Raw genomic sequence first — 20,454 nt, 5'->3', positions numbered from 1 at the left:
AAAAAAAAAAAAAAAAAAAGAAAAAAAAAAACAGTTACTTTACCCAACAGAATCGAAAGCAGGAGGCGCAGCGCGGCTTCCGGTGCGCCCAGGAGCGTCGCCAACCTCTCGAGCCCGCCCGGGCTGTGCGCCACGTTGTCCATGACTGACGACGACGGTTTTGTTGCTTGCCAAGTTGCTGCGTGTCAGACAACACGCGCCAGTGGCGGAGGATCCTCGCGCGAAGAAAAAATTATTACGCCGACGACTCGGCTAAAACACGAAACACCGCGCGGCGCGTGCTTAAATTTTTTTTTTATTTTTTTTTACTTTTTTTAAATTTTTATTTTTTTGTTTACCGACGAGACGTCGCGTGTGACGACGAGACGCAAACGACGACGATTCGTTTTCGCTGTTGAGCGCGTTACGCGAACAGCTGCGCTCGCACGAGAGAGACGAGACCGCGGGATTAACCTTTCTTCCTTCACCGTTGTCGCCACCATCAGCACCAATCACCACCGACCGTCGTCACCACCACCGAGGCTGCTGCTGCTGCGGCGGCGGCGGCAGCGGCTATCCTTGCGCTGCTACAGCTGTTCCATTGTGTGCGACTTGCGCTAAGAATAAATTTCGACGACGATGATACCACGCTGTGTAATCGAGACGACGACGACGATGACGATAATGACGACGACGACGCTCGAGGGCACATCGTCGTCGTGCCTGCGAATTAATCAGGACATCGGCGAGATCTTCGCGGTCCGAAACGGGTTTCTCACTCGAGCGATCAGTTTCCTCCGGACTATCGCACCAAACGGAACGACTGTGGTTGACTGAGGGCCAACTAGGCCGACAGGCGGCCAAGAAGCCCGCATCAGGGCGGTGCGGACAACGGGGGTGAGACCAGCGGCGTCGCGGCGGCGGCGGCGCTCGGCGGCGAATCGATTCAGGCGCGGGAAACGCGCAATTGAAAACGCGCGTCTGCGCCGTCCCGAACAAGGTCACGGTTGTGAACAATTTACCCGCGTGTTTGTTTCGTTCGTCACGACAATTATGCGGCGGTGATTGGCGGCGATTGACAGAAAAGTCAACAATGTCAGTCACTTCCGTAGTCGTCGATCATTCGAACACTTCTCTCGAAGAGGAGGGAGAGAGGAGTGGGTCGCGCAAATGAACGGTTTGAATCGATACATCGAGAAGAGATAAAAGTAGCGGCAACGGTGACGCTTTCTCTGAAAACTCGCGCGGTGAAATTTGCGCGCATGAGTATTTCTAAAACACTTTCACTCACTCTTGCTCTCATTTATCAAGTGAAATTCTACAATAGATCGTCGAGATAAGCGGAGAGAGGAGCGAAGTCTGTAGCTCGATCATTTTTTTTTTTTTTTAGATACGCGGACGTAAAACCAGAAAAAAGCGTGACTCGACGTCGCGGGAATGCGGACAATTTAAGAAGAAAGATAACAATGCGAGACGAGGGAATTGCGAATCACACACGCTCGTTTTTTTTGATCTTGAAAAGGTGGATCGAAACGTAAGGACGAGAGGAACATACAACTGGTTTGTGGGTCAAAAAAAAACAAAAGAGAAATAAGAGCGCATTAAACGTAACAGAGAGAAGAACACAGTTTGCGTTTTAATCTTAAATTTGTCTTATTTTGCGAAATAAATTTTTATTATAGGTAACATCATACAGCTTAGCATTGTGGGCGCGCGCGCGCCACGCACACCCGCAGCATCGCCTTGTAAACACATGTGTATCTATCACAGAATAAATATGGTCGGAAGACCCGCGACGAATGGAATAATCCGCGAGATCGCCATTTTACAAAGTACGTGAGACAATTGTTTTTTTTTTTTTTGTTTTTGTTTTTTTGTTTTTTTTTCGAACAATCTCTCCGCACGCGGCTACGCACACGCATACACACACACATATCTCTTGCGTGCCAGCACGCAAACCAACACTCTGAACACGCATCTTCTGTCTGTGAAATTGTTGCACTTTCCCGCATACAACTTTCTTCAATTGTTTTTTTTTTTTCTTTTTTTTTTGTTGCAATTTGCTTCTCTCTCTCTCTCTGTTCGTAAATCCAAAAAAATATTTTGGAAAAATAAGAGAGATTACATTAAAAAGTATATAAAGTAGCGAGTTTGAATGCGAATCTTTCTCTCTCTCTTTATTTTTTTGTCTGATACTCGCGTATTTTTTGCATTAATAATTTATTCGCGTCGAATAAATTTAACTGGAATAAATTAACTGTGGATAAATTTAACATATTAATTACCTCTGCTGTTCTATCTTTGGCCGACGAGTCAGTTTGCTTGTAAATGAAGGTGACACATATTAAATGTATGTAAAAAAATACGCATCGATGTTATTTTCGCAAAAGTTGCAGTAAAGTGTCGTGAGTCTCGTGAGTTTGCAGAGAGTTTGCGCACGTATGGAAAGCGTTACGAAACACAAGTATCACAGTACAAACGAGTCAAAGTTGCTTGGACTAAGTCATTTATAAACATCTTTACTTTTTTTTTTCTTTTTTTTTTTTTTTGTTCGCGTACGTGGAACGCTTTATTGATTACACGGTTGTTCGGCATGTCGTGTTGCTTGTGAGAGCGAAGGGAAAGTTTGTGTAAAAGTCTTTAGTCCGCGGCTAATGTTTTTTTAGAGTCGTAATTGAACCATCTATGCGCGGTAATAAACTTGAACGCGGAAAAACTCTTCCGGTGTATATATATATATATATTCACGTGCTCGATTGTGAGTGTGTGTGTTATGTGTGTGTTTTACATCTGAGAATCGATAACGATAATCTTAATGTCATTAAAATACGTGTGTAAAGCTCACAACCATGTATGTATGTATGTAATTTATCGAACTCTCGGTTTGACGCGTAAGAGCTCAGGAAAAAAGATCAGGAACTTGAAACGAGAGTGTGTGAAGTTTCGCGAAGACGATGATTTCTCTTTGCAAAATATAAGTTTTCTCTTCTCTCTCTCTCTCTCTCTCTCTCTCACTCTCTCTCTCCCTTCTCTCCCTTGTGCGCTCACACTTTGTTTTTGTGTATACATATATATATAGTTAAATTATATAATATATATAGTATATATATAAAGTATATGTATTTCTTTCTCGCAAGTATAGCGCGTTCATAATTCTGGACGTAATGCGGAAAGTTTGTTCCTGACACGCGAAAGACACGCGCGCGCGCGCGCGCACGCACATACACACAACCGTATCTGTTTCACGCAACAACAACAAAGCGTGTGTATGTGCGTGATAGCGTGCCGCAATCACGCGCAAAACATATGTGCGAATACACGTGTCTCTCTGTTGTGTTTTAATCTTTTTGTCGCGCGCTCTCCATTAGATTTTCCATATGTATATTTTGCGAATGTGATTTTATTTTATTATATTCCCCCAAAATCTCTTCCTTAACTTCCTTTCTCTTTAAACGTTTTGACACAACAGGTGTGATATATATATATATATATATATATTCCTCCCTTTCTTGCTCGCGCTTTCTATAATATAGTTTTAAACTCTTTTAAATAGTTTCTTATATCCTAAATAGGCTTTCTCGTTATATTCATCAAATATACGTAAACAGGTAAACATATTTGTGATCCATTTTCTTATATTCTACGGTATAGTATGCGCGGCATGCGCAATAAATACTTTCTTCTTCTGTGGTCTTTGATTATAATAATTTAAATTACGTAAAGCGCAAACTTGTGTTTTTTGTTGTTTTTTGTTTTTTTATTTTGTTTTTGTTTTTTGTTTTTTTTTTTTTTTTTTGATTGTGTCATTGTAGTTCTGTCTATAATATTTTGATTCGTTTACATAGACAACGTCATTGTAGCTCTCTATGCTCTCGTTCTATCTCACTCTTTTGTGAACTATAGTGAAAATAATTTGCCTACGCAAAAAGTCAAAATCTTCCGTGCGCGATAAGATGATTTTTATAAGTCAATCCAAATTCAGATTTTAAGCGAGAAACCTGAGTGCCATGATTGTGCCGGCGCGCCAAATTTTTATTAAATTTTTTCCGCTTTACTTTCACTTGTTGTGAAAATAAATACGCGTTTTTTAATTCGAAAAGCTCGTGTGTATGTGGTCGTATGTGTGTCAATCTCACGCGAGTTTTTTTCTTGAGAAAAATAATCAAAAATTATAATTTTCTTCTCTTTTTTTTTCTTTCTCCACAAGATAGAGAGCAAAAATTATCTCGATTATCTTTTATATAAGCAAGACAAGTTGAAAAAATCAAACAATGCGATTTTTTTCTGCGTTTACACGTCTTCTTTACCGTCAACATTCAATATTAGTCCCTCGTCAAGAGAAAATATAAACATATAGTGTTATCTTGTATGTGTGTGTATAGATACACGTACACATCTGTACGCATGCTCATGCGTATACACACATACATTTCTCATTTAGAAACCGTGTGTTTCTGTTTTCCAATATTTCTCTGAAAAATATATAATGAGAGTTCTCATCCCTCTCTCTCTCTCTCTCTCTCACACACACACACACATACGCGTTCTATATACGTTGATGTTTTTTATCTAATCACAATTATATAACGATTAATTATCACGTTAACACTATATAGTTTTCTTAAAATTCGAGCATTCGAAGAATCTCTCCCGTTACGCATTCTGGAACTTCATCAGGACAAAATATATGCAACAGTCCTGTTCCGTATCTCTAATAATAATAATAATAATAGTAATAATAATATCATCGAAAGAGTTCACGTTATCGTCGATTGGTACGTGTTTTAAAATTCTGTGTCTGTCTAACAATTATGTGCGTCGCACTAAAAGTTTATAATCGTCCTTGCTCGTGAATTTCAAGCTCATTGCACACGACTATATAGATTCGAAAAAACTTATCTTATTTTCATTTCATATATTCTTGAATATATTGGAGAACATTTCAAATATATCCGACAAATTTGGATAAACACTCAATAATCTACATATACGTATACATATATATATATATATATATGTATGTATATATATATATATATATATATTCGACTAAATGGCGGGAAGAACGATTACATGTAATCTATTGCCGATGTTTTGGATTTCTCGCTCGTAAGCCCGTAATCCTTGTATTGCATTGATTTCATCGTATTGCGAGCGTTAAATTAATTCAATCTTCCAGATCGTGCACATTTTTCTAATCGTTATGTTTTTTTTTTTTTTTTTTATACGTAATAAATAATGGTGTTCTATTTTTCTGGTAAATTTGTGCACATATTTGTTTACGCAACTATAAATTTTATGTCGAAGTCTCTTTTTTTGCTTGTTTTTTTTTTTTTTTTTTCAGCTGAGAGAGTCGTCGCGACAATAAAATGTTATCCGTGTGATCAAGTGTAATTTTTTTTTTTTTTTATCGCTATATACTGGCAATAGGACGCTGTAATAGGATTTGTAATTCTTTTGCGTATTTGTTGTAATTTTTGTTTTGTTTTGTTTTTTTTTAAATTACTCGGTATATATCTTTTCTCTTATATTACAAACATATTTATTCGAAAAAGAACAAAAAAGATTTGTTTCATGTTTGGATATAATTTTTTATAGAAACTTTTTCAATCTCCCGTTTGTTTCTCTTTTGAAGATGTTCTTGAATTTCTTATTGAGACGTTGCATCAAACAACGAGTTATATAAGTTTCAATGTCAGGTTTCGGATTTGGTTTTTGTTTTGTTACACGCGTACACATACATATTAATATGTTGTTCGATCTGTTTTCGAGCGAATGAATTTTTATCGATTTTGCACGTTTATATACATTATATAAATTATTTATTCCTGTTTCTCTCTATCAAGCGCAACTCTCGTACTTTCATGTTTTTGTTCGGCAAACTTTTACTCGATTGTAAAACTAAAGATTTACCGTGCTGCTTGTTAGAAAGAGCTTAGATTTCGGACTCCGTGCTGGTGATTAGTAGGTCCTCGGCGGACGTCGCGGTCGCGTCGATTAGCAGCGACGACGACGACGTCGTCGTCGAGTTGTTGACGCAGTACGGCATAACTTTGCCGTGGAAGCAGGTGCCGGATGAGCTGCTGTTGAGTATGAGCAGCAACAGGCCCGAGATTGCGGCCAGAATGCCGCTGGTCATCAGACCGAGGGCCGGAAGCTTCTTGGACGAGAAAATGGGTCCCTCCTCGAGTTTGAGGTAGCAGAGACCGGGCAGAACGTAGGCGAGCGGTACCGCGGCAAGAATACCGTTTAACTCGAGAACGATCCCCAGACAGTCCGTCAGCATGGAAATCAAATACGCTACGAACACTATCGTCAGAGTAATTATCAGGTACTTGCGGTCCGAGTTAGGCACGTAAGCCTCGTGCGATTCTAACTCGTGTGTGCCTTTGATCGCCGTCATAAGCACCTGAGAAGCGATAAAACATAATAATCCGTTACTCCGATAAGAAGTATTATTTTTATCTCTTATCAATTTAATAAAATTATAATTTTATTACACAATTTTATTTAAAAATACTTGTTCCCGTATAAAGTAAAGATCTCCCCGTATGATGTAACTCGGCGTCGTGAGACGGACACGCGCGCGAGAAGGGAGAGAAAGTTTACCTCACGCGTGACGAAGCATTCGATCGGAAAGGTGAGAAGGATCGTGCCGCTGAACATGACTCTGGCGAAGTTCATGAGATCGTCGTCCCAGCAGTAATTCTCCATGAGATCGCCCTGAACGTATGACGTGAATGTGGCGTAGCCGGCGATTCCAAAGGCCGCGGCGATGATGAAGGACGTGAATAGAGACCAGTGCGTAACAACGTCCCATTTCTGTTGCGTCGCTCTCTCGATCGAGCCGTAAATCAGAAAGGTGTTGTGGTGACACATGAAGGCGAACGCCATGATACCGACGGACGGAACTACTCCCGGAAAATTGGCGAATCTCCAACTGTCGGTGCGATCCGGACTGAAATTAATTAAAAAAACACATTGCGATCACGCGCGACAGTTTACATTTAAAAAAAAAAAAAAAAAAAAAACCAGGTGAAACTATCTTCTTTACGAGAGTTGTTCCACGAGTAAGAAAGTGTTTGTTTTTTTATTTCTGCTTACACCAGAGCGGACATGGTGTCCATTCGTATGAAGATTGCGAGGAGAATAAATCCGACGCAGACCAGTGAGAGAAATGAGATCTTCGCTAATCGCGCGACATTTCTGTACAAACAAAGCGGAATGGTGATGCCTAGGGTGGCCAGAAGGATGACAACCTGCCGGTGCGCGAATATATTTGTCTCGTGCATTCCCGTGACTCTTATCAGGACCTTCGTGACCGTGTCGCCCACGACCACGTTGTACGATACCATCGCTGCAAACGTAAAAGCATTTTATGTATTTGTGTGTGTGTGTGTGTGTGTGTGTGTCGATAAAACAAACGCGCTCGTTTCGTCGATGTGTTTACGAGCGATGACATTTTCTATTTCTGGATTATTTTCCCAAGCTAAAGCGGAAGAACAATAATACGTAACAAAATAACGAAAAACGCGTGCGAATAGAGAAAAATAAAAGAGAGATCAAATGTGTTGTTGATGCGAACGAACAAAATGAATAATCGATCACAACGAGAAAGAAAACGCTTTGACGAGAGAAAACAAAATCTATATACGCGAAGAGAAATAAAAAAAAAATATATAAAAGCTGCGCGCGCGAAACAAAATATCTATCGCGTTAAGCGCATTACATATAGAAGAATTAATAAAATAACGTAATAAAAATTTTTGCGCGTGCAAAAAAATTCGACGTACCTATGAACGGATAGAAGAACTGCAAAACCGTGAGGATGTAGAATCCGGCTCGGCCGAAACTCGCTCGCATCAGGCCCTGATAGCTCATCTCGCCGCATATGTGACCGCTTCGCACCATGAGAATCAACGAGTAGTCGGTTAACGTAGCCACCAGGATCAATAGGGCGATGCCGAGGCCGAAGCCAGCTTGGTGCAACGCGTACGGTATTCCTAAAAAAAAAAAAAAAAGAAAAAAACTTCACATCCGCGAATGCACGTTGTAACGTTTCGTCGTACAAAAATAACATTGCGAATAAAAACTTCCGTTCGTGCCGAATGGGATCGTCCTTTGCGCGACGAAAACGGGAATTCGTTTCGGATCGAAATGTCGCACAAACGACAACAATTGACATTTATTTAGAAAAAAAACATTAATCATTTTGCAATTAAGTTCTTCACGCATTATTCACCGACGATATGTATAATATAATATAATATAATATAATAATTAGTATAATATATATATAAATAAAATAATTAAAATAACAACACATAATTGAGATGTGCGCGACCTAACAAAATAGAGCGGTGTATCGATTTTGTTTGCACAATTTCGCCTTTATTCTGTGAAAAGAAAATTCGCTTGAAAAAATTATTTATGACGTGTGTAATATATTATTTTCTTAGACAAAAAACGGCAAGAACACATATATTTCACATTTACCTATAACACCGCTGCCGATGATGGAGTTAATGAAGTTGAAACTCGCGAGCGGCAGGCTGCTGAATTTGCCGGTCTCCTCTTCCTCCTCATCCTCCTGTAATACGCATCGATATATATCACCTTGTACGGGTTTACAAGAAAATACGTGCGAGAGAGAAAGAAAGAGAGAAAGAAAGAAAGAGAAAGAGAGAAAGAAGCAATGCATAATTAACTTTACGACGCAATGCTAATTAGCGTTACGTGACGCGGTTGGCCGCGCGAATCCGATACGCACATATTTCGCAGATTTCGTTTCCTTATAAATATTAACGCCGGCGATAAAATCGCCGAGACGCTAAAAAAAAACAAAAAAAAACAAAAAAATCCGTCATTTCGAGGCGTCGGTGCGGCAAAATCCCCGCGAGCGCGGGATACATAAATCAACTGTCGGACAACAAACGTCAACTATTCTGTTATTCGGTAGCCGCGGCGGAATAATTTCAAGTGATATTACAGCGGCGTGTGTGCGAGAGTGTGACATGCGGACGCGAGGGCGATAAAAGCGCAAACTACTACTCTCTCTCTCGTTTGTGTTTGTGCAAAGTCGAATACGATAGCGCGGCGCACGTGCAACGACTTTGAGCGTGGATGTTTGTTCGCAAATATAAACGAACGATTCATGCAAATTGACGAATATCAAGTAAAGTGCATCGACCCCTAGTCGGGTCTCTCGTTGAAACAGGCCGTTTAATCGAGATGTCAATAGGCCAATTAGCGAGAAGCGTGGAAGTTTCTGTTTGACGCCTACTTCTACAAACCACCACGTCGCGCGCGAAGCGAAAACTTGGGAAATTTGAGGCGAAAGATCGGGAAGGGAAGGAGGGGGTTGTATTTCATGCGTGCGCAACACGAATCGCTTCGTGTTGCTAATAATTAAGATAAAAGAACGGAAAATAGAAATTGAAACGAGCTGTGACACGAGCTGTTCATTCTCACCCCGACTAGTTGTTGCATGTCGTCGTAGGATTCTTCCCATCCGACGCTGACAACCTGTTCCAAGTTTCGAAACAATGTAATTTAATTAAAGCGATAATTGCGCGCGCGCGCACGCGCGTGCAGTACGTATAGTTACAATATACGTTTATTATTATTTATGCGTTACATATTGTTTATTATGTTTGTTATGTAACACATTTGTGTTATTTTTATTATACATATTTATTTGTTTACTTGACACGCGTGTGTCAAAACGCGATAAATTGAAAAAAAAGAAAAAAAAAGAAACGCGCGTTCCTCGTCCGTTACTCCGCTGACGCGATTCCCTTCGTTTTGCGGCGCGTTTTTTTTTCGAAAGGAAGAACGCGTGCGAAGTTTTCTACGAGAAGGAAATTCGTGAGAAAATCGGTGTCGGAGAAATCTGAGCGGTTTGAAACGAACGACACGTTTTGAACGAAAAATGTCAATTACAGGTAATTTCTCAATTGGAGCGAAATTGTGAACGTCTGTGTGTATGTGTGTTGTGCGTATAGATATGTTCATACACACACACACAACGCAGAAATTTTAATTAAAATACTAATCTCGAAAATGTCACTCTTTCGCTCGCAAAACCCCGTAATTGCGAAGTTTTGCGCGCGCGGTTTGTGCGCGACTATTACACGGGCGAAAATCCGTGAGAATAGTGAAACAATAAAGATTAAGACCGTACGCGCGCGCGCTCGAACGTGAAGATTAAGCGAAGAAGAAGAACGCGATGAGTTGTTTGCGAATGAAATGAACCAAGTGGCGAAAGTTACTTTCGCCGTTCTATCCGTCAAAGAAAACAGCGCGCGATTCTCCGAAACGTAGACGTTTCGCTAAACTATATAATTGACAGAGACAGATGGAATTGCTCTCGACAGTAAGTTATCCGTTGAGAGAGTAGAAGAGCGCCAACTGATCTCCTTTATATATATATATATAGAACAAAAAGAAAAAAAAAAAAAAAAAAAATATATATATATATATATATATATAGAACAAAAAGAAAAAAAAATATATGTATATATATATATATAATCTATCCAAATCGCGAAATATCTGTCTGCAAACACACTGATCACTCGGTAGTAAGCGCGAAATTGTCTTATTGTTCGTCGAATAACGTGCTCACGGTTTTCGGAAAATTCGCGAAACAAATCAACAAATCGTTCTCTTCTTCGTTACTGTGTGTGTGTTTTTAACGATTCGCCGAACGAATACTGATTTGTCGCGCGTCGCGATTGTTACGCGAAAGCGGAAAGGAAGCGGAAACCGGAAAGAGAAGAAAATCGACACACGCGAAAACCGCCACATCCGCCGTCGCGCAACGATATAGCAGATATATATGTATGTACATATATATATACGCCGTTTTTGTCACATCGGGTTTGCTCTCACCTCTCCGCCGACGTTCTTCTTCATCATCTCCAGGATGTATCTCTTCTCGTCGTCGTCGGCATCGCTCGATCCTGATCCTCTCGGAACGGTCATCCTCTCGTTTTGCGTCTTCTATCGAGCTCCTCTTCGCGGAGAAGATGGTCTAACTAACGGGGGGAAATGAGATGTGTGATGTGAGAGAGAAAAAAACGTGCGAAACTTAAAGGGAGGGAACGAGGCTCGCAGGCTGGTCCGTAGACGTCTGAAATTCCGGTCTGTCTTTCGCCCCCTTCCTCGGCCATCTCACGCCTCGTCCCACCCCTCGGTGTTCCTCGTCGCTCCGTCTCTTTCCCTCTCGCGGGGATGTGCGCTCCCCTTTATTCTCTCTCTCTCTCTCTCTCCCTTCAATCTCTCCCCCGTTCGAGTCCGCTCACGCACGCGCGCAAATATATTTTCGCGTTTCTCTCCAATTTTTCTCTCTTCCCATTTTTCTTTCTCCTCATCGCGAGCCCCCGGTCACGTTCCATCTTTCCATCATCTTTTTCCGAATTTTTTCACACCCCCTTTCGCTTTCCCTCGGTATCTCGAATTGGCAATTTCTCTATAGCTCTCTTTCTATATATATCTATCTATCTATCTCTCTCTCTCTCTCTCTCGCTCGTTTTTCTTGCCCCAGTCAATGCACACCCACGTATTTGCGCACCCTTTCCTTCCTCTCCAACCCTCCCTCTCATATTCGCACACCCTCTACCTGCCACCCCTCTTCTCATTCATATCTCGTCTTCCCACTCTCGGCATCCCCCCCCTTCTCTCTTTCCCCTTAGAGCAACCGGTCGCGTCCTATTTCCTTTCTATTTCTCGTGCTTTCGCATCATGGAAATGTCGAAGCGCGTACGACCGGGAGTTTATTGATTTCGCGCTGGCGTATATCTTCTCGCCTTCATTTGTTCATCCGAGACTCGGTTTAATGCGCGCAATTTGTTGCGTGACATGTGCACACATCGCGGCTTCGCGATGATGCATTGCAGCAACGAATATGTTCGATTTTTATGTTCGAAATCATTAATAATAACACACGATCGTGCGCTGACTTTATCTCTCTCTCTCTCTCTTTCTTTCTCTGTCTCTCTCGCAAGAATTTAATTACGAAAAAATGAATTCAGATGCTAGACGCGTCTGTAAAGAATGAGATTGAAGAGACCGGACTTTCATTTTCCCCTTCGACACAAATTTCGCAGCTCGTAATTGACGAATTACAACTGCCAATAAAAACTCGAGGAAAACGTTTGAAAGTTGAGCAATTACGTCTCTCGCGCGCGTCTCTTGTTTATTGGCATCTCGTTTAACTTTTTTGTAACAATTACGTATTATCTTGTTAGCATTGTGTCAATATACGTACGTGCGTAAAGTACATACGTACGCAAATTTTATTGGACGTCGCTTACATCGATTTCGTCATGGGTATGATATAACATACAAAAACATAACAGAAAGTGAAGTATCTTGCAGCACATGTCAAAATTATATTTACATTTTCTATATTACACTGTCACTGGGGGGAGGGTGTTCAAAAACAATTTTACATTACAAAATTGTCGAAAAAGAACGCGCACCCTCTTAAGTAATTGCTTTATTGCTTGATATAAGTCTCATAAGAGAGTAAGATACGCCAAGACGATTTCAAAAACACTTCGTTACGTTCTACATTTCCGGAAAAAAAAAGAAAAAAAAAAAGAAAAACAGATCAGAGCGAATTGCTGCCTAATATTAACATGCGTGGGTTTTTTTATATTATTTCCATTTCCTGCACATATATATATATGAGTGTTCGTTTAATCGTCATCATTTTATGCTCATATTTCGCTCAATTCTTAAACGGTCGCATCGTCGTTCTAACGTAAAACATTTTTTCCGAACACTTCCAGTATGCGTATTGGATACTTTTGTCTTGCGTGACTCTCGCGTTTTTGCTTCGTTATTAAATTCCGGAAGTAAAGTTAACACACGTCCCTTAGCTTTTTAAAGTGATTTTTATGTACTTGTCGCAAATAAATTTTAAATTTATTTTCGCAACTCATTCTTTTGTTTGTCTGTGTTGTCGCAAAATATTCGAGTTCGATTCTCATTTTTGCGAGACATAAAATAGCTATATACAATAGTTAAAACAATCGCAGCACTTGATGAAGCAAAAAGATTTTAATAAGCGAGACGAGGTCTCTTCTTGGCCACAATTCAACCAAACAGGCAAATGTATACCTTTTATATGTAAATATATATATTAAAATCTTTTCATTGCTTCATCAATTTATATACATATACAAACGAAATACATATATAATTACTAACTGTAATTTAAAAATCAAAATGTAATCTAAAGGATTATCCATCCATATATTCGTTAATTCAAGATAAGAAGTCTGTGCAAAAAATATTGTTCCTCTAGACAGGAGGAAGCTCTGACAGCTTAAATAAAATAAAAACTTATCACACGCACACACACACGCGTATCATTGCTGCAGCACGTTGAAATGCTAATAAATTAAAAACATCGTGGATTATTTATCCAAGCGACTAGACTGCGTAATTAAAACTATCTTCGAGGTATTCCAGTTGAAGAAACTCACGTTGCATCAATAAATCCCGTTAATAACAGATTTATATTTAAACGTTACGTTTAGCTGCTTTATAAAATCAACACTGCAAACGCGAAGAACGTGACGTGGCAAGAAAATAAAAAAAAAAAAAAAAAGATGCGACCGCAAAACTCAGTAAAAGGAACCCTAAAAAGGAACGCGAGGCGTATCTGTGTAACATGTACCTGAAACTATCGCCTTCCATATCTCGTAAGATAAGAAATAGTCCGTATAGATATACGGTATCACACGTCGTGTCGAAATCTCGATTTTAAATCGAAATCGAATAGAGAAAACGGTCTCTCGGTAAGCGTGACTATATTAATATGACTTGTATTAATATATATAGTCGCGCTCTCCACTCTATCGGGGTAGCAAGCGGGGCGCGATGTTGATTGGATTTTGATTCCGTACAAAAATTGGAATTTTGATTCCAGTACGTGTGTGTGTTGTTGCACATCGCCGATCAGATCGCCGCTATAATAATGCAAATTGATCTGACATAAGTACATTCTCGTCGAGATCCACGGATATACGTTGGTGCGTCGTGATGTCTCACGAGAGCCTAGATGGATCCTGACGTGGTACCACCACCCAGCCATTGTTTCCGGAAACGGCGGGTCCTATCGTCGGCGCGGCGGAAGCGGCGGTTGCCGCGTTCGTCAACGCCCCGTTTAATCTTTGATCCTTCATGATCTGCAACTGCCGCTTCAGATTGAAACACAGCTGCAACAGCGACTCCTGAAAATGACGATGACGTGTTTGTGTGTGTGTGTGTGTGTTATTAAAATTCGCCGACATTTCCCAGAAAAGCTGTGTGAAAAAACTCACATTGAACTTTTCAATCAACCTTTGCGCGTATACTAGATTACAACCTTACGTGTTACAAAAGAGCACAAAAGAAACACCTTTTCATCCTCCAGCTCGCGCAATTCTTTCTGCTGTTTCAGGCTGTCGATACCGAAGTTCTTCAACATTTCGTTCTTGTGTTGGCTCAACAACGCTATCTCCGTTTGGACCTTGAGATATTCCTGCGCTATCTGCTTGTGCTCCTCAAAGATCTCCCGCGAACGTTCGCAATCGTAATCAGGTGTGAGCGGCCTAAGGTCGGCATCCAAGAGGCGGCAAACGTTGCCCAAGTCTTCACTCGTGGTGCTGTTACCTGCGGCGCGAAAATTTATTACGATCCTTAACGGTCATCTCTTATACATCCTGCTATAAATTAAATTTGCATTGTCAATGATACGTCTAATCCCGAAGAAAAAAAAATACACAGTTTCACATACAACGTATATATCTTCAAGAAACATTTATGTATTTATCGTATTTGCGGTATTGGCGGACTCTATCGCGAGTTCCGATTCTTACCAGAGTTCCGGAAATTCAAAACCAACATATATATACTTTAATAACGCTTGCAACGATCTTATATCGTATACAACACTCTCTCTCGGCACAAGAACAATCTAAGCTCTGTACTAACGCAATAGAACCCAGCAGCGCTTGAGCGTGTCGGTGCCGACGATCTCCGGGTAGTCGTCGCACATGTCGAATCCAATCCACCTGCCGCTCCTCTCGCGCGAGCTGCGGTTACCTCGACGCAGTTAAAAAACGTGTTTTGTATCGTGTGCGATTTATCCTCCGCGTGCCAACAACGCGACCGATCTCGTCGGCATAATTTCCTTCGTTCGATTCCTTCGCAATCAGATCCTCGTCATCAAGATGAAATCGGGGGTGTGAAGATCCACGAAATTTCCGCTGTTCGGAGATAACGCGCGACGCCGTGAAGAAATACCTGGATACGGCTCTTTCTCTCTCTCTCTCTCGCTCTCTTTCTCACCGGGACGGCTGGGAATAACGAGTGCGCGAATCCTCGTATAATCTCGCGACGATATCGCTAACAAGATTTATTCAATAGAGTGATCCGGGAAACGGCCGTGTTCTCGAGGGATGAAATTTCCCGGTCGTGTCGATCGATGTGTCCTCGATAAAATCGAGCTCGTTATATTGCGCGCTTAGCGACCTGCGATCGGCGGGAGATGCTCCTCCGTAGGGAGTCGGCTCTCTACTAAACAAACGCACGTCTATATTGGGGATGCTGACTCAGCCACACCTGCTTCTAAATACCCCCCACCCTGGACAATTCGACGAGAAACGCTGCGAAGAGCGTGTACACGAGCCAAGAACAAAACACGCACCGCGGCTTGATTCATCCTCGAGAGAATCTTGTGCCTGATTTCTTTTTTTTTTTTTTCTTCTCTTTCGCTTCGTTTTGTCGCGATCGTAGTCATTCGTTTTCTTCTTCCCCTTTATCTTCCCGTTTGTCTTTATTCTGCTCTTCTTCTTCTTCTTCTTCTTCTTCTTCTGCTGCTGCTGCTCTTCCGCTTGTTCGCCTCGCTCTTCTCCTTGCGTTCCCCTCGTCCGCTGACGGGACACGGCCGTTCTCTTCTTCGTCGTCGTCGCAACGTGCCAATCAAAAGCGAGTCACACGTCCTACCGATTAGTCGTCAGTTAAATTTAGTGCACGCGCGCACACATCGGCGGCTGCTATTGCGGCTACACGGGCCCTTTGCCAGGGTACACCGAGAGAGAGAGAGAGAGAGAGAGAGAGAACTCCGCCGATCGACGAACCCTCGATGAATATAGCATATACCGAGCTTTACAACTCTCTCCCTCTCTCTCTCTCTCTCTCTCTTTTCTTTTCTTTCTTTCTTATTTTAACTCCACTTAATCTTCCACATGTTCCTTTTATCGACCATGTTTACAATTTATTTTACACAAACTGCTCGTCGCTGTAAACATAACATTTATCATTTCCTAAGAATTGAAAAATTATTTAGAATTGAAATTATTTAATTTATAAAAAGAAACTTCATACATCGAAGATTACGCAAGACTTGAAAAAAAAAGAAAAAAACCAAAGATAACGGTAGAAGAAACAACAATCGTAGCAACGTAAAAAAATTGTTTCTTGCGAAAACGGAAACTTAATTACTTCGCGGGAGAAACTACGTGATTGCGATGAATCGCTTTCGTAGAAACGCATTATGAGCAACGCGCCCAAGACGCGGGCGAGAGACGAAGACTCTCGGTCGGTGAAGGCGCCCGGTGAGTCACAGCGCGCGGTGCTTAGTATTCTAGGCCAAAAATAATCTACTTCGTGTGTACCACTAAAGCGCTGCTCTGTAAGCTCAAAACGTTACGCCCCGTGTCAGCTCGCGGAGGCATTGTGTCCATTAAAATGTTTCACGTTGTCCGACATATTAGTCATCTCGAAGAGAGCTTCTCGAATCTCGCGCGCGTATAATGATCAAGAAAAAAAAATTGCGCATCTCTTTTCCGACGAACAATCGATTTTTCGCAATTATTTGCGAAACGCGCAATATTTTTCGGCGGTTGTTCCCGCCGTTTAAAAATAAACGCAACGACGCAACTTCGAGATAATAAATAAATCTCGCGTAACTCGTAATAAATTCGCGCATTGATTAGAGCCGCATAAGGCACAGACAATTCTTCCCCGTTAAACGTTTCTTCTGGCAGTATGCCTTCGCAACGCGACAGAGACAGGTCTCGCACAGTCAGCCAGTTTGGTGCCACAGCCTCTTTGCGATCTTTTTTCGGCATCTGTTCTGAGAAATACTCGCGCGACCACCGCGCGTATATTTAAATAAAACTTTCTTTCAAGTTAATTTTAATAATTCAATCGCAAATATATATCGATATGTGAAATTATATTGTACCACAGTTGTTAGTTATTAAAATTAACTTCTCGATCGCTAAACCTTTCGTAGTTTAAAATGTAGAGTGTGCGGATTTAGAGACAACGATGCGCGCGCACGCACACGTACACACGCACGATACAACATGGTTTGTTCTTCTTCGCTGAACTGGTCTAACGTTAATTCTGAGTTTTTATCTTTTAAAGTAAAAAAAAAAAAAGATAAAATCTGAATTGGCGCAGCTAGTTCGGTGAAAAAGAACAAACCAACAGAGTTGAAGATATATACATGTGTGAAAAACGATAATCTTTGATAAATGATCTTTCCAGTTACTAGAAACGGAAGAACGTTGATAACAAAACTTACTTTGTACATTCTTCTTCGTTTTCGGAACCACTTTATCTAAACCGGCCATGTTATTTGGAATTTCCCAAGATGTGTCGGAAGAACTCGGCAAATCCCAAGCGTGCTGTAACATTTTTTTTTTTTTATATTAAAAACACAAAATTTTATATATTAAAAAATATGTATATAAACACAATAAAGTGTAAAATTATTATCTTTGATAAACGGAAGTTTTTGTTTACAAACTTTCTTTGAATATTATACACAAAGTAATTGAGAGAAAAAAATTCGCAAGATTTGACAATGAAATTGTTACAAAGTACACGTTATTGAAATGAATTACCGGATCGCACTCCACGTGTAACGGAGTAAAATTGCAGTTTCTATGTTGCAACGCGGCGAACTTGTCACCGTTAGCTCTCGACGCACTTTGCGGGATCGATGATTTAGCGTGTTCTAAATTATTATCCGTATTATCGCCAGATACGTGATTATTCAATACCGAACACTCGTCAGGTACTCGTTGAACTCCTAAATTATTTTGATATGGCGAGAAATTTGTCGACGCGTCGTTGCCAAATGGCGACGTTGCGACTCGTAACGCGGAAATCGACGAATCTTTCCCGTTGGAACTGTCTTCGTCGGTTCTGTGCACGGGATTTGGAATTGTACGAACAGTGCCGTTTGCGATTGAGCCATTCATTCGAGAATCCAACGTACTGGCATTATCCAACGTGTCTTCTATCGATCTTTCCTTCTCGTGAATATCATCAACTTCGCTACCTGTCATAACACATTTGTTTTTAATGCATGCAAATATTAATATTTAACACATAAATAACGCAATTTAATCGTAAACTTGATACTTATTATCACATACTTAAAGAATATTCAACTGGTTCTAAATGAGAATTGAAAAATTCTGACAATTTTGTCATTATCCTCACTACCTCGTCCATGGAAGGCCTTTCTTTCGGTTCTTTCTGCCAACATCTGTCAAAGAAAGAAACAGCAAAGTCTGCCACTACATTCAGACATTTTTTTTTTTTCACAAATGTTTGATTTTTTTAACGTAATAAATAAAAATTTTCATAAGACATGTATTACAACCACATTGTTCTTTTATTATTATTATTATTTTTACAAGATTTTTCTTTTCACCTTGTCATGAGATCCTCAATTGGCTTTGGACATCCCTCTATTAAAGGAGGCCTTTGTCCCATGTGAACAGCCCACATTATCCTGAAGGCTGAAGCACCAATGTCATCAAAGGGTTTTTTGCGTGTTAAAACTTCCCACAAAATAATACCCCAACTAAATACATCACATTTTTCTGTATACTTAGAGCCTTCAAATACTTCTGGCGCCATCCACGCGGCCGATCCTTTATTATTGGTCATATATGTGTGTAAATCACAGGCTGTGCCAAAGTCACAGATCTTAAGCAACTGTCCACCCATAACTAGCAACAGATTGGGTGGCTTTAAGTCTCTGCGGAGCAAAATTTCATCAGGGTCTTTCTTCCCATTTGCTTACAAAATTATATAGGAGATAAACGTCAGAAAAGTATCTCTATTTACCTGTGTATTAACGGTTTTGGTTTCATATTGTGAAGATAGGCAACGCCATGTGCGCACTGAAGCGTCCAACTCATAGCATGACTAATGGTATAATGTGGTTGAGGAGTACAGTGCAACACTGCGTGTGTAACAAAATTATATACAGTTAATTATATTTGCACAATCACAGAAGTAACGAAGTAAGTAAGTTCTTTTTTTGCTAAATATTACCATTGTATAACGAGCCGCATTCTGCATATTCCATCACCAAACACACCGGGTTCTTGCACACACCGTACAATTTAATAATATTGCCATGAGCAACTCTGGAGAGCTGTCTGAATTCAACTGCAAAGGCTTTCTTCTCGCCTTCGGAATTTATGTGTTTCACAGCAACAGCCTGTCCTCTCCAGTTTGCTTTCCAGACGACTCCGAAGGAACCTTTACCAACTACCTGTGTAGTCAATCAAAGTTTAGAAACGTGTCTTTAACAGCGCGTTTTAATTAGACATTTCAAATATAACAAAAACTACATAACGAAAACAAACTAGCACCACATGTTTTCTTTTAATAGTATAATTCTTTATGTACATACATAAGTGCATATATGTGTATATATAAATAATCTTTTGGGGATTTTATTACTATCTTTAGCCCCTGGCTCTACTTCGAACTTTTTGGCACGCACAATTTTTTTAGGTTAAATTAATCTCTTCTCTCTCTCTCTCTCTCTCTCGGTTGAGGTTATCACTTCGATATATCGTGTGTTTTGTAAAAAAAAAAAAAAAGACCAAGAGCACAGAACGGATCGACACGAAGAAAGACGTGAAAAAAAAAAAAAAATGATTTAAAAATGTTACAGAAGAGAGACGAATCGAAAGGAACTTATCGAGAGAATCGAGAAAAACTACCTGCTCCGTCTTGATTTCATTGTAATCGATTTCCTCAATGAACTGCTGCTGATGGCCGATTATCTCTTTGCTCGCCATCGCACACAGTCCACATCACATTAATTTCAGGGCACATTTAATATCAGAATTTGCGAGTTCGCGCACCCCAAGCGTGTGTTTATAAATCGAATTGGTCTCTAAACAACCTCGCGAATCGCCATTTTTTTTTTCCTCGCGAAGGGCAATACGCGCACTAATCTCCCCTCGTGGCGATCGAGACGCCCTCTCCGCGGTCACGTGTCGCAACTACGTCGGGCGTTTCGACCGATGGTCTCGGACGATAGGTGGCGCTAGTAGCGTCAAATTTGGAGCGAATTCGACTCTTAGAGGTGCATACATATTTATCAGTTGTTTTGAACTTCACACCCTATTCCGAGTTATTGGGTAAGGAATACAA

The 20,454-nt window shown here is 40.6% G+C and overlaps 3 protein-coding genes across 5 annotated transcripts in view; all 3 read right to left on the bottom strand.

Moving 5' to 3' along the window:
- The window catches only part of LOC109853445 (lysophospholipid acyltransferase 5), a 9,110-nt gene extending 8,308 nt beyond the window's left edge, over nt 1–802 (bottom strand). Inside the window, exons 1-2 of the mRNA XM_020425589.1 lie at nt 339–802; nt 44–252 (exon numbers count right to left, since the gene is read on the bottom strand). Of these exons, the coding sequence (XP_020281178.1) occupies nt 44–143 (100 nt within the window). The 5' untranslated portion in view covers nt 144–252; nt 339–802. The remainder of the gene's footprint in view (nt 1–43; nt 253–338) is intronic.
- A 4,735-nt stretch (nt 803–5,537) lies between these two features.
- Nucleotides 5,538–11,436, bottom strand: LOC109853453 (putative sodium-coupled neutral amino acid transporter 11). 3 transcript variants are annotated; one of them, XM_020425600.1, is made up of 7 exons: nt 10,873–11,436; nt 9,451–9,504; nt 8,476–8,569; nt 7,773–7,982; nt 7,084–7,336; nt 6,589–6,937; nt 5,538–6,388 (listed from the first exon to the last, which is right to left on the bottom strand). In XM_020425600.1, the coding sequence occupies exons 1-7, from the start codon at nt 10,963–10,965 to the stop codon at nt 5,915–5,917; spliced, it is 1,527 nt and encodes a 508-aa protein (XP_020281189.1). In that variant the 5' UTR covers nt 10,966–11,436; the 3' UTR covers nt 5,538–5,914. The 3 variants fall into 3 exon arrangements, with proteins under 3 accessions (XP_020281189.1, XP_020281192.1, XP_020281190.1); XM_020425603.1 differs by lacking the exon at nt 10,873–11,436 and adding an exon at nt 10,607–10,808; XM_020425601.1 differs by lacking the exon at nt 9,451–9,504 and having other exon boundaries at nt 10,873–11,435.
- A 914-nt stretch (nt 11,437–12,350) lies between these two features.
- On the bottom strand, nt 12,351–20,227 carry LOC109853437 (mitogen-activated protein kinase kinase kinase 7-like). Its single transcript, XM_020425574.1, has 9 exons — nt 20,019–20,227; nt 19,339–19,561; nt 19,129–19,246; nt 18,710–19,039; nt 18,429–18,541; nt 17,892–18,331; nt 17,570–17,672; nt 14,393–14,646; nt 12,351–14,225 (listed from the first exon to the last, which is right to left on the bottom strand). The coding sequence occupies exons 1-9, from the start codon at nt 20,094–20,096 to the stop codon at nt 14,040–14,042; spliced, it is 1,845 nt and encodes a 614-aa protein (XP_020281163.1). The 5' UTR covers nt 20,097–20,227; the 3' UTR covers nt 12,351–14,039.
- Between the last annotated feature and the right edge of the window lie 227 nt (nt 20,228–20,454).

This window comes from Pseudomyrmex gracilis, unplaced genomic scaffold (assembly GCF_002006095.1).
Source record: "Pseudomyrmex gracilis isolate BER0280 unplaced genomic scaffold, ASM200609v1 scaffold_48, whole genome shotgun sequence".
Classification (NCBI taxonomy): Eukaryota; Metazoa; Arthropoda; class Insecta; order Hymenoptera; family Formicidae; genus Pseudomyrmex; species Pseudomyrmex gracilis.
This window is presented reverse-complemented; position numbering and strand designations above follow the sequence as displayed.

Coding starts and splice junctions, on each gene's coding strand:
- LOC109853453 (XM_020425600.1), bottom strand. CDS start 10,965: ATGACCGTTCCGAGAGGATCAGGATCGAGCGATGCCGACGACGACGAG. Junction 8,570..9,450: donor ACATGCAACAACTAGTCGGG/GTGAGAATGAAC, acceptor TGCGTATTACAG/GAGGATGAGGAGGAAGAGGA. Junction 6,938..7,083: donor GACACCATGTCCGCTCTGGT/GTAAGCAGAAAT, acceptor AATTAATTTCAG/TCCGGATCGCACCGACAGTT.
- LOC109853437 (XM_020425574.1), bottom strand. CDS start 20,096: ATGGCGAGCAAAGAGATAATCGGCCATCAGCAGCAGTTCATTGAGGAA. Junction 17,673..17,891: donor TACACGTGGAGTGCGATCCG/GTAATTCATTTC, acceptor AAAATGTTACAG/CACGCTTGGGATTTGCCGAG. Junction 14,226..14,392: donor GCGAGCTGGAGGATGAAAAG/GTGTTTCTTTTG, acceptor CGTCATTTTCAG/GAGTCGCTGTTGCAGCTGTG.